Below are 14,229 nucleotides of genomic sequence, written 5' to 3'. Positions count from 1 at the left end.
AGCAGGTGACCCCAATTCAGCATCAGAAGTTTTAAAAACAGATTAAACAAAAATTGGGAGTAGTTTAGGCAGAACTAATATTGCTTTGCAGCAGAAGGTGATATATGACTGATACCTGAGGTCCTTTCCAGCTATATGAATCTCCTGTGAGGCTCTGACAGAGCTGCAGTTGCAGTCAGCAAAAACACTGGATGGATCTGAACAGAGAAGAGAAAAAACCTGGATTATTATAAGCTACTTCACTCTGAAGGGGAGAAATTAAAATTGCTTCGGTTGGATGTGATCAGTGTAATTGTCAACATCCCCTCAGTCCTGTAACATCCTTGATGAATGTGTGGCACTTTTTGATCTTCAATCTCATGTGTTTCACCCATAAGACAAAACAAAAGAACTATGACATTAATTTAAATGTGCTTTGGAACATCCTCAGTGATAGTACCTGATTCTTCAGCTGCCTTACACAGTTATCAGGCTAAAATGTTGACCTTGTTTCCTGAGTAGACAAATCTATTCTCCTGCCCACTGTGTAAGGGATTTTTCATGGGCAAGGCTGTGTGTTCACAATCACCCTGCAGATAGTATTGCTACCCAGACCTCTGCCAACACAAAGAACATAGGGAGCAAATCATGCGAAGAAGGATGCTGGAATGTTGTTTGTGGAAAAAAACCCACATTTAGATACAACTCCTGCATACATCATGCAGAACCAACACCTTTTCTGCTGGATTCTGCTCCACTCACAGTGAACCTCCTTCAACTCCACTCATTTCGAGGAGTCATCTAGGCAAAGTTTTGGTGAGGGGACACAGCTTGAGAGAAAAGATCCATCATGATTGTCACTAGATGAAAAATAAACCTTCAGAGCAATCCATTACCTGCAGCCTTGTGTGTTACCAAGTGCACAGCCTGCAGGCTGTTTGTGTGTGAGAAGCACCCGGGCAGCACCGAGGCTGCTCCTTGGATTACAAAGGAAGAGGATGTGTTCAGTCTGGTGTCTGCTCTTATCAGCTGATGGCAGACGGAAGTTCCTACTAGAGGTGCAGAGATTACTCCTCAAAGGGAAGGAAATACTCCTTGTTGCCCTTAGGAAAGGGAGAGTCACCTTTCTAACTCCTTAGATTACTGCGGTTTAACAAACTCTGGCAATCACAGCTGTCTTACCACTCTCTGCTTTGAAACCATCCCTGATCTTGTAACTGCTGGAGCAGCACTCCAGTGCCTCTGTTTACGCACATCAGGTCCTGGTTACACACCTCTCCAGCCAATTCCTTTGTTTCCTTACACTCAGTCTGGTATCGTCCTCCTTTGACGTCTTGGCTCTGCTGCAGCACACAATATTCCCCGAGTAAGCTTAGATTAATTTTTCATTTCCCCATGTCTGTGTCAGCTCACATGTGGACACTGATAGAAGGATCATAGTGGCTGCAATCTACCAAGTTCTTAATTTTTTTTGCCATCACATGGTAATGAACACCATGTCATCATTCAGTAACTTCTGCTCTGGGCACAAAGCCAGAGCTCCTGGGATACGGCATCTAGTAAACTTTTCCCTATTATTGCAATCCCTGAAAAATGAGAAAATATGTACTACTTTAAAATCAAAGCCAGCACATAATCAACTGTATGTTAACTAAAGAGAGAGTACAGAATTTCTTGTTTGCAGAAAAAGGTTTGCAAAGATCAATTTCTTTGCATCTGTGGAACTGCACAGGCTGTGGAGGAAACTCCTTCCTTTTTTGAATACCCACATTCAAGGTGGTTTCCTTCTTAACTTGAAGGAAAAAAGCTCAGTGCCTTATTGTGACTTTGCATTGGTTCCACCACAAAAATGTTTTGGTGTGTTAGAACACAGCAAGGCATGGATGAGAATTAATAAAGCAGAATTTATTCCTAAAAAAAGTTAAGTACAAGACTGGCAAATAACAGGCCTGAATCCCAGACACACAAAGCATCTGCAATTCTCACCAATTTATCCAGGCTGCACCTCTTGAAAATCAACCAGTTCTTGCACTGAGTAAAGGAGCTCTGGATCCACTGTCCCTAAGACAGAGAGCTGGACACTGCTGTCAGGGAGGCTCTTTTACAAGTGGTTTTATTCCATAGCTATTCACATGAATACAAAATCTGCAAACTTCATTAAGGACTTAACGTGATTTTGTAGAACCAACAACTTATAAAAAATCCCTCAAGTTGGGGCTATAACTTTAAATTAAAAAACACTCATATGAGATACCCTTAAGATTCAGAAAAGCCCAGTGTAAGGACCAAATTCTGAATGCACACACATGAAACCCCACTGGAATCTTCAGCAATGTGGTAGAATACTGAAAGTAAAATTTGGTTCTTAATGTGTCTCTGAAGACTGTAATTATATTTCCCATTGTACTAGTAACATTAATTGAATGTTTAGGTGAAATCAAGTTCATTACAAGTTAAATACAGTACCTAGCCTATTAGGATGGTGTTTATAATTATAGTCATAAAGCACTTGTAAAACACCTTCATTGCAGCAAATAGGTGGAAGCTGGCTGTAGTGGCTGCTAAAGCATCTCAGGTCACTCTCTGCATCTTTGCAACCTCGTGGACCAAGGTCACCTGTGCCACTGAATCACCTCCAGAGCTTGTGCCAACACTGCTGAATTTCAGAGGGACATGGCCTACAGCTGTTAGCAGAAGAATGTAATGCTGCACAAATTGTTATGCAAGGGTTTTTTCAGTGCAGCTGGACCTTACTAAACACCCCTAGATCTATAAAAAGGCACATTCTCATGCTAATGTACCTGGTTATTGGCCAGCTTATTGGCCTGATAACGCATTTTTAACAATAAAACAGCTTTCAATAATGCAAGACCTAAGAGATTACAGTTCTCTTTATCAAAATTTGTATTTGATTTCATGGCTCTCTGAGAGCATCATTACAGAAAATAATTGATCTGCTTTGGGTATTGCTCAAAGTCTTTCTGTCTGAACTCCAACAAAACCTTACTTGGACAGCTACACCAATTTTGCTGGAAGTTGAGTCATGAGCAGCAGTGAAGTTCCACCTTGGGCACACTCGGAGGACACAACTAAAGCAGTACAGATGGTTGGTGTCACTTCTGCTCAGTTACACACATGAAGGTGAGCACCCAAATTCATGCATAACCACTTGGCCTGTCTCACTTTCATAATAAATTAGGTTTCTTTTTATAGCCATTTTCGTAAGAATAGTAGCACCAAAAAAGAGAAATTAGTTTTAAGGTATTTTATTTGACATGACTGAAGACACAAGAACACTCAAGATACAATCCAGACAAGTTGTGAACAGCTCCAAGTATCAGTGAAATCTGAATTTATCTTGCACAGAGGTGAACAAGACCACAATGGTTGGTTTTATAATATAGTTTAAGACTATTTCAAGCAGGTGTGACATTATGCCCAAAAACTTTTATACTGTTCATCCGCTTAAGCCACTTCGTATCATAAATATGCAGCTTATCTTGGCTATTAAATCTCTGCAATATATAATTAGCCTTCTCATAATAATGCATTAAAACTCCTGTATATTAATATTGGTATACTCATACCAATGCAAGCTGTCCTAACCACCACTGCACATTTATCATATTCTAGCACAATTAATCATTCCATCACAATTAGCTGCTAAACTTCAGCCGAGAGTTCAGTAACTTGGACCCAAACTTGCAAGTCTGCTTAGAGCAAAACTCCTGCCAAGACCTTCTGCTTTCCCTATGGATAGCAGGCCTTGTTGTCTTTTCAACATTAAGTTGCACAATGTCATCCAAAACCCCTACTAAAAAAATGCTCTGCAGGGAATCTCCTGCAAAAGTATCACAACTACAGTTCTAAGAACGCCTCGTTTCCTAGTAAATTTCATATTACTTTTACAGCCTAGCATCCTTTATCAAAATGGGCATCCACATGCCTCTTACAATGTAAAGTTGTTTAATTGGGTTATAGTCTATAGACCACAGCATAATATTCTACTCAACAATTCTAATTCCTTAGAGAGACAAGCTGATTTTCCATTCTGAAAGAGGGCAACAAGGACAGCTGGGAGTTTCTTCAGTAGTTCAGTGCTCTGCAAAGATAAACTTGATAGTGTTCTCACCAGACTGAAGGAGGAAGTGCAAAAATATGTAAACCACATTTTACAGTTACAGGGATCTCAGCAACAAGGCCCTTCTCAGCAACAAGGCCCTGCTTGGATCCAGATGGGATCTCACAAACGGTGAATCAGAGAGGGCAGAGAATCGCTGCTGTGTAGGGAACTGTGCTTCAGAAGAGCTGCAGAAACCACCTGTAGCTTTCCCTGCAGACAGGCTGGAAACAGCACAAAAATCATGGGCCACCTGACCTTGCAGGTCACCTCCTCTTCACAGGGGAGACAGGGGGTGGCAGCCATTTATTAGATCAAATCCTGTGTTAAGGCCACTGAAAACAAACCTGTGCAGAACTGGACAGATTCAGCTTAACAAAGCATGCAAAGACAGCAAAGCTTATTTTTCTGTAAGAACTTTTGTTTTTTGGTAGGTGGACACGGTAGACAGAGACTGGATCTTACCTGCAGCTACAATACAAGAGTGTTGCCTGGCTTTGGAAGGTAGTTTTTCATTTGTTGTTGTTGTTTTTTAAACTAGAGAAGATCCTTTTTAAAAACCCAAAACCTAGTGAAGAAGCTGTATACCCAGATTTTACAATCTGATTTTTGGTTTTACAGGAGGATTCATCCATTATTATGAAGAACTGCTGGAGATGGAATGGTCACCATCTGAAACAAAGAAATGAAAACCCCAGCAACAGACTATTGCATTTGTGTGATGTGCTTAGCTGGTATGACTTGCATTGCAGGAAGAATGTTGTATTCTCTGACACACCAACATTTCTTTCCTATTATTATAAGATCGGCCTTTCACATTTCATATCTTACCATCTTTAAAAGCCTATAATTACAGAAGCTGATTGAGAAACTATGTTATTTAAAATTAAGAGCTGAATGAAATCAACAGAGGCAAAGTGCATTTTTATAGAAGAAAATAGCACTGTAGAAAGAAAGATTCTGTACAATATTTAAATATTGTATATACATAAAATTATATTGTTCATAACTCATCTTAAAGTTTCTCTTGTTTGTAAACCATGGAAAGCAACACACACAAAAAATCCCAGTATTTAGCTTTTAAAGCATTTAGCAGGCAGCTAATTTAGCAGGAAATCGACTGCTAGCAAGCACACTTTGTAATTATAGAAAGTATCCAGCAGGATACTGTGACTAGCATTCTCCATAGTCCTTTATTTATTTATTTATTTTAAAGCTGAATGCAGAACACATTTCCCACTCAACCAGGGAATTCTGCAGGAGACACAGAAAACTCAATGACAAAATGCAGTGGATCAGTTCTGCAGCTCTCTACTGTGGCAAAACTCCAGGATAAACACAGAAAGTTTAAGTGCAGGATTGGAACATAAATTAATGAAATAACTGATAAAGCTTTAATTTCCCAGAAGTGTCAGTAATGGATTTAACTCATGCTCAACTTTTTAAAAAGGAAGGTTTAGATTAATAATTAACATTGCAAAGTTTTGAAAATGTAATGAATTCCAGCAGGTAATCAGGCAGCTCTGTATAAATGCTCTGGAAAGTGTCAGCATTTTAGGGTGATTCTGCAGGTTGGTACCAGTCTGATAATTTGGAGTGGGACTAGGATTTGAATCTGAAGTTGCCAGTTCATGGCAGATACAGAATGTATGTTTCAGAAGTTTTCCTCCAGTAGCATTTTGCAAAATAAAAACTATTCTAGGTGCAAAAGAAATTTTCCAGGTGAGCACGCTCAAGGAAACGTTTCCAGAAAGTTATTATTTGGAAAACAAGATGCTATAGTGGCCATCAGTGCATTTCCCCTGTGTCAAGAGCTCTGTGCTCATTGCCAGTAAGGAATGCTTTATTTAATGCTATTTATACTTTCATTCTATTGGCTTCTACCTTCCACTTCATTGGCCATTCAAGTCAACCCAGCAATACATTTTACTCAACTAAAATGTTTGCTACAAAAAACACGTTATGGTACATTTGATCTGAATGTTTTGTCTCTTCTGAATTGTTTAAATGTTTCAGCCATGATCTAGCTGTGCTTCCAAATCTTAACATAGGAATGAACAAGAAAACAAATAAAATCACTTGGGGAAGTGCATGACAAAGCAGATGGGTCAGAGGGACATTGGCAGGCTGAAGAAATGTGCAGACAGGAACCTCAAAAAGTTCAGCAAAGGCAAGTACAAAGTCCTAAACCTGGGCAGGAATAACCCCATGCACCAGGAGAAGCTGTGGACCAAGTGTCTGGGAAGCAGCCTGGCAGCAGAACAGCACCTTGACATCGTGGCAGACACAAGGCTGAGCGTGAGCCAGCAACGTGCCCTTGCAACAAGGAATGCCAGCAGCCTCCTGGGCTGTACTGGGAACAGCACTGTCAGCAGGTCTAGGAAAGTGATTATTCCCCTGATTCAGCCCTGGTGAGACCATGTCCAGAGTGCCAGGTCCAGTTCTGTGCTTCCCAGGACAAGAGAGACACGGACAAATGGCACTGAGACCAACAAAGGGTCATGAAGGCAATGAAGGGATTGGGGGATCTTTCATGTGAGGTGAGACTGAGAGAGCTGGGGCTGTTGGACTCAAGGAGGCTCAGGGGATGCTAGGAATGTGTACAAGTGCCTGAGAGCAGACAGGAAAGAGGATGCAGCCAGACTTCTCAGAGGTATCTAGTGAAGGAGCAAGGAAGAAGCAACACACATGAATTTAAACTCAAGAAATTCCTTTCAAAGGTAAGAAGAAACTTTTGCAGTGAGAGTTGTCAAGTAAGTCACCTGGAGTTTAGGGATCTTCATTTTGGAGATAATAAAAATTAGAAAAAGCAACTTGTTCTGATTGATACTGCTTAGAACTGAGAGGTTTTATCAGACAGTCAATGGATGTCCCCTTCAAGTTCAGCTACTCTGTGATTCTATGGTTTCAGATGGAGACTAATAAAAATAAGTTTAGAAGACCCGGAAGAGCAATAGGTTTGTTCTTAATATTATTTTCCGAAGTATAATGAAGGTAATGCTAGCTAATTAATCTGACAGCTTGTTCTGAGAGCTTTGACAACAAAGGCCCTGTTTTCAAACTGGAGCAATCAATATTAGGCTCCCAAAACACATATCTATTTCCTAAATATAATTCCAAGGATTTCTGGGGATTTTCTTTACTCAGAATTTAAATAATTTAGTTCCTATTTCTTTGAGTCATTGATTTTCAGCACTTTAAATTCTGAAAGCACTGGGCAAAATCAAAAGAATACTATGAACTACTAATTTGTTCCCATTGCCAGAGGATGGTGCTGTTTAAACAGATATCCCACACAGATACGCCCTACAACAGCCACGTGGGTTAGTGAGTTTTTCTCAGGAGGAAGAAGAAGAAGGCGAAGAGATTACAACTTGGTATATTTTTAACTAACCTTCAGGACCCAACAATAATCAGTGTTTACTAAATAAAGGTAGATCTTTAAGCATGCTTGAGTAACTTGGTAACTTTTACTACCTCTGGAACTTTTGCTCCCAAAACCTTTTAAGGGTCTTTCAAAAATCCAGCCTTTGGTCACCAAAGGGCACAAACACGACATACCCCACCTTACTAGCTGTTCTCATGTAGCCTGCTGAAATTCAAGGTGATGACATGACAGACGGAAGTCAAAAAATGCAACAGTGGAAGATCAGTCTCACAAACAGGCTGTGGTGGGGGAAAGGGCCGTTAGTAATTTAAGAAATCAATACCAACTTTGACACTTTTAGAGGTTGCAACATCAACAGCCATGGCTTTGATTTCAGTGTCCCCAAACTGCATCAGTGTTTTGATCTCCCGCCGGCTGGGCACAGAAGCGTCAGTTCCCGTGAGATCCAAGCGCAGGGTGCCGCACTTCTTCACGCCAGGCTCGGTGATGAAGCTGACGTTGTCTTGCTCTGAGCTGTAGATATTGATCACTATTACTAACTGAGAAGGCTTGGCAGGTGTGTAACTGCGTGTCACAGTCTCTCCCAGGGCTACAGACTGGTCGGCTGAGATGAATTTGTCAAAGACATCAGTGCACCAGCGCGTGCCGTCTTTGACCAGCAGCTTCTCCGGGGGATGCTTCCCCTCCACAAAGCGGTTGAGCACCCCGACACCGTAGGTGAGAGGGGAACGCCGCACCTTGATGACAGCAGGGTCGAGGCCAAAGAGAACAGCTCCTTTGAGGATGGTCAGACCCACATCCTGGGGAATGATGACCCGGCACCTTGAGCCAAAAGCGCTCTGGACGGCTTGTTGGAGCAAGGGGGATTCAGCGAAGCCGCCCACCAGGAACAGAAACTTCACATTGGTCACCTCCGGCTTATCAAACACTTCACCTGAACAGAAACAGAGACCATTCAGTAAGGAAAAATCCACTGTGATGAGGCAGAGTCAGTGAAAATCCCCATGTCTGAGTGCACTGAGTGTTTCCTGCACATGATCTGAAATTGACACATCTGTGCCCACACTGCCACCCTCAGCATGCACCAGTCCCATGTCTGTAGTCTCTACAACATTTCACTATGAATTCACTTACCTCAAAGCATACAACATTTCTGAAGTGGCATTTAAAACAGACCCTTTACTGAATTCCAGATAAATCACCCCATTTCAAATTCACTTATTATTTCTGACCCAAACATCTTAACCACAACAAATACCACCTGCAAAATAACACCTCTTTACATTTTTACGCATGTTCATTCTTAACTTAAGCCTGCATCTCCTACTTTCCAGAAAATCATGCAGTTCAGTTGTCAGCTCACTTGTAGTTCAAACAACTGAGTTACTTACCACAACTGTTGCAATCCTAGGTGCCTCCCTCCCTGCTCACATATAAGCTGCTCTATAATTGTTGTCTTACTAAGTTCTGAAATTTAGCTAATAATCCCTCACATGTGATGAGCAAAGCTGGATATTCCATTGCAAACAGTGCTTTGTAATCTGTAGAAAGCAACACTTTTCTCACCACATGCATTGTACTCTACTTGATACAAATTTCATCTTCCACCAGAAAAGACCTTAAATAGTAACTTTCCTAATAAGCACATGTCACTTTCCATTACTGGACAAATAAACTCATTGCTGTTTAAGCCATGCCTGGAAGTACTTTTACCATGATGCATCATTTACCATTTGTGTTTTAGAGATGTCAGTGATTTGGATGGTCATGAACAAATGTGACCTTCCAGTGGGAAGGAAGGAACCAGAGGTCTTAATACCAGGAATAATGAGAAATGAATTACACTTCTGGCATTATTTAGTGGTTGCCTGAAACTGAAAAAAATAAAGGCAGGATCTGGGTTTCTCAGTGCATGTCAGCCTTCTGAATGCTTGCAGCCCTGGAAGCACAGAGTAATTGAAGCTTAGGCAGGAACAGGACTGGATCACACCCAGTAAACAGTTCATAGCTAGTAGGAGTATGTGCTCAGGACACATCCCTTACTTTTATTATCTGCCTAGCTGATCTGTAGAGAGCTGCAAGTTTCAGAACTGAATTCCTTGTCCACAACTGGTGCATAGCAGGAGGGTTGTTACTGGGTTGAACTGGGTGAGCAAAGCTCCAGTTTCAGCTCAGCCAGAAATGGAATCACACACAGATACGTACTCAGGTGCTGAATGATCTGGTCAATCGTAGGTTTGAAAAGAGCATTCATTGCATCTGGGCTCATCCTCAGCATTCCCTGGGAGGACCACTTCACAAAGTCCACACTGCAAAAGAACAGTGAGAAAGAACATTAAAGCATTGCAGCTGAGCTGCAAAACAACCACCAGGTATTAAATAAATGAATTAATAAGTTTACAGAATCTGCATGCCTTTTCCTTAGTAGAAAGTGCCCCAGCTCACCCTAGTCCCATACCAACTGCAGTTATGTAAAACTTGAAGGGAGAATTATTATTTTTGCTTGTCTAATTGTTGTTTTCTTTGCCTGATTGCCTTCCACAGCATTAGCAAGGCTCAACTGCTCTCTGAAACAGCTGGCAGTCAATGCAGTGCTCGCTCATCTGAAACAGCACTGATTCATCCCCAGAAGGGCAACATTTAGATTACAGCAGTAGCAGGCCAAAGCCACTGGAAACACACAAGGAAAACAAGCAAGTTGGGAAGCCTCAGGAGGCAAAAGAGAGAACAGCATTTTTAATGAGGCATAACATTTATTAAGTGAATACAGGCATTATGCTATTCTATCACTGATACACATCTGTATAGCTCAGTAATCTCCCTTTCATTCATGCACATTATATGTCAACCTTTACACTCTTTCTACCCTGTTAGCCAATTCATTTCATTTCATTTGAAGGGAGCATTTAGCATCCCAAGATTCACCATTAAGGTTATTAATAAAAAGGAGATGGCCTTGTGTGGGGGATTATTTCCAGAAATTTTTAATGATTTCAGAACCTCAGTCTCATTTAGAAAGCAACTTTTAGCTGGGTTCAAAGTCATTTAAGCTTACTGTACATTTGCCAATAACTTCTGAAAGAGATGCAGGAGTTCCACCCTGCATACTACATTCAACACTGGCTAGTTTAAAAAATTAAGGTACAGGTACTAAATACCAAATCTTCCCCTCTCAGGTCCCAAGCCTCCTGCTCCAGATTCACAGGTTCTCTTGTTCATTCTCTTTTACACCATTAAACTCCAAGTTTTCTGTAGTATATAACTTCAAAAGATGCAAAATGCCCATTTCTACTTTCTTCTCACCTCCTTTTCTACAGCAGTCCATGATCTTATCATTTAGAGTGACTTCTCGATACTGAAAATCATGAAATTAAAATCTCTGGAGGGGATTATGTCTCCCTGCCTATCAGGAAAATTATCAAACTTGTAAAATACTGTAAGAAACAAAAGCCTGCCATCACTTCAAAAGCTGAACACTTTCCCCTTGCAGAGCTTTATGTAGTAGCATATGTTTTCTCCAGTGATCTGATACTGTTAATAACTTCCTTCAAACCATGAACATATTTACACATCTCACAATCTTGGATTTTTTCCAGGATCCAGGCCGCTAAAAATTAAGGTTCTAGGCAACAAATCCTGTGTTTGATCTGACATTCCTAATTAACATGCAAGGGACTCGAATATACAAAGGAAGTGATGCAGTGGTGGCCTAGCAGAAGTCGTAGAAAGCAATACCTGAAAAGTGCAAGTCTTGTACAGAAAAGCTTTTGCAAGACATCGATCAGAACTTTTCATTCTGGAAACTGCACTAGAGGCAGTCCCATTTTCTCCTCCTTGCATTACACTTTTACACCGTTACCTTTCAGTCCTAATATAATTAGGATATTTTAATTATTTGTCTTTGCTACCAGTAGTTAATTCTGCATCCATGTGGTTTCAATTGTCTACTCACTTGCTTTTCCTCAAGGCATGTTCTACGCTGTGACCTCGGAACTTCTTGTAGTAGTCAATGAAGGAGAAAGGCAGCGTGATGTTCAGGGGGTTGGTCCTGTCGGGAGCTGCCGCCCGCTTACGGGACTCGAACGCGATCATCAAATCCACCCAGGCTGCAGGACGCTTGATTTTAAACTGCTCAATGAAATCCTCTCCAAATATTTTACACAGGAGCTTTTCAAACTCGTAGTCCACACCTAGAGAACCATATGGTCCACCTGTACCACAGACACAACACAGCTTTAATATTCTGGATATTCTTTAATATTCTTACGACATTTCGAGTTGACCACGTACACATCAGAACAACACTCTCAGGGCTGTCATGGGAGAAGGTCCACAAAAAGAGGTTCTTTTCTATAGGTAACAGCTGGTCTGATAGACAACATGCTCTCACCTTTGCCTCACTGTTACTCCTGTATCATCATAGCCACTGTAACACTACCACTTATAAATGAGTGATTCAGCCATCCAGCAGCTGGGTTATACTAATTTTGAGTGCTGGTCTCATTTCAGGAAGAACTGTCTGTAAAATGCAATAAAGGCATACATTTCCTGCCCTGACAAGCCAAAACATTACACAAATGTATAATACACAATCTAATTACATAAAGCAAGCAGTGGAAGTGACGTTACCTGTTGCTTTGTAGAGCTCCTTCAGATGTCCTTCAGGGAGCCTGATCTGATGGACAGTCATATCCACTGTGCCTCCTCCGCTGTCAACCACGATGTACCGATCACCTGGAATGCCAAGGGGAGAGGCCAGGGGCATTTACACCACTGTGAGCACACCAGCTCACTGCAATGAGAGCTCCTGAGGCACCAGGGGAGATAATGGCCTACAGACAGCCAGGAATGGCTGTGCTGGAGACTTGATCTTTGCTAGTAATTATAACACAATGATTGATAACAGATATCAAAGTCAGATGTCAAAAGCTATTGAGGCAGCACAGCTGAAAAGCAGATCAGTGGGACTGCTCATGCTGCTGGTGTACATCCTAGTGGGCTACCGAATTAATGTTATGCCTGTTCTGAGTAAAATACTCTGGCTGCAATGGCTTTCCAGCATCTCTTTAATAAATCATACTTTGCTAGAGCATACAGAATTGCAGTCCAGAATTTAAACTTGTGGGTTTTTTTCCTTTTCCCCTTTATAACCACTGTGAAAACAATGCAGTGCACAGCACCTTTGTGGGAAACACAGTATTTGCCTGCAATACAAAACCAGTGAGAGCAAAGTTTGTTCAGGAAAGGACAGTACCTTCCTCCAGCTCAGACCAAATCTCTCCTATGACATTTTCCACCATGAAGGTCCGGCTCTGCCGGTTCCGGCGCACATGTTCCTTCCCTAGTGAGTGACAGAAAGAAGTTACTGAGTATAAAAAAGCAAGAAGAAATAAAATCATAAACTGCAGGAAACAAGTGCCAAGCAGGCTGACAGAGCTGTATGTGTCACTTCGTAACAAAACAAATGTACAAAAATTATTGCATTGGAACCAGGAATGTTAGAATGTCATTCCTAGAAAGAAGGAAAAATGGTTTATAGCCACCCTGATCTTCCCTGATATTGTTATATATACTTCTATGTATTTTAATATATACTAATTACCTAATACAAATAATGCAAATTAATCATATACAGTAATAACCTAATAAGAAAGCTATAAACAACTCTGACTTGTGTTTTTTAATACACTCTGGCTTGCAAAGCGTGTGCTGGCAGCAGGGTGGGGGGCTGGCAGCCAGCTGTGCTCACAGCAGCCTCTATCAGTAGGTGGCAGTCCCAGCCTGCTCCCAGACAACGCCGACACCACCCGGGATGGGAACATTCCCACACTTACAAAAATTGCTGCTCATTTTGAGTGCTCAGGCAAATACACCTCCCCAACCTCTTAGGATGTCAGTCTACCTCAAAACAAGCAGCCAGAAGCACTGCTGCTCAGATTAGTAACTTCTTAAGGACACAGTGACCACCAAGGCTGACCCTCATGATAGTTAAAATATACACCAATTAAAAACTAGGAGTCGTCTTGCAAGACTATTGTAACAATCAGTTAACTTACAAGATTTAACTTCTACTTAGACATTTAAAAGATGCAAAACAATCTGTCAAGAGAAAGCAGAGTAGTGAGAACCTCTGCTACTTATGCTTCTAAATCAACCTCTATAACTCAACGATCAAAAAAACCTGCATTCCTTGTGTTATCTTCACTCACCTTCAAAGGCACTTCATAAAACACTACAAGAGAGGCAGCCTGCCATGAGTGAAAATTCTTTGTGGAAATATCAGCACGCAAATCACAGAATGCACTTTGCTTCCTCTTTCTATAGTGCCTGTCATCAGGAAATAGAGCATCAGCTCCACTTGCTCCTGCACCCTCCCCAAAAAGACCCCACGATGCAGAGAAGCTGCCCCAGCCTCAGTACACTGACTGGGCAGCACAGGGAGAGCTCAGATGAAGCATTCCATGACAGAACAAGAACTAGGCCCAAGCAAGGGCCTGTCAAGCCCACAGAAATCAATGGCAATCCTTTCATTCCCTCCTGTGGGCTGGAAGTGAACACAAGAGCCAGTCTTCAACTACAACTGAAGCAAGCTTATCCTTGCTACTATGAACACTGAAATTTTTGTTTTGACTTCACAGCAATAATATGGCCCTTGGAGTGCTTCTCTCTGTTTATATTTAAAGGGTTTTTCTCCTTAATCTGTTCTCAGCTTGTCTTGGGTGCCTGCCATGCCTCTATGAAA

The 14,229-nt window shown here is 41.4% G+C and overlaps 1 protein-coding gene across 1 annotated transcript in view; it reads right to left on the bottom strand.

Annotated features, from left to right (window-relative positions):
* Nucleotides 1-3,229: 3,229 nt before the first annotated feature.
* The window catches only part of HSPA12A (heat shock protein family A (Hsp70) member 12A), a 41,217-nt gene continuing 30,217 nt past the window's right edge, over nt 3,230-14,229 (bottom strand). Inside the window, exons 8-12 of the mRNA XM_048310950.1 lie at nt 12,742-12,828; nt 12,117-12,221; nt 11,440-11,698; nt 9,693-9,796; nt 3,230-8,421 (exon numbers count right to left, since the gene is read on the bottom strand). Of these exons, the coding sequence (XP_048166907.1) occupies nt 7,787-8,421; nt 9,693-9,796; nt 11,440-11,698; nt 12,117-12,221; nt 12,742-12,828 (1,190 nt within the window). The 3' untranslated portion in view covers nt 3,230-7,786. The remainder of the gene's footprint in view (nt 8,422-9,692; nt 9,797-11,439; nt 11,699-12,116; nt 12,222-12,741; nt 12,829-14,229) is intronic.

Source organism: Corvus hawaiiensis, chromosome 8 (assembly GCF_020740725.1).
Source record: "Corvus hawaiiensis isolate bCorHaw1 chromosome 8, bCorHaw1.pri.cur, whole genome shotgun sequence".
In the NCBI taxonomy this organism is placed as follows: Eukaryota; Metazoa; Chordata; class Aves; order Passeriformes; family Corvidae; genus Corvus; species Corvus hawaiiensis.
Note: the sequence above shows the minus strand (reverse complement) of the source record. Positions and strands in the feature narration are given on the sequence as shown.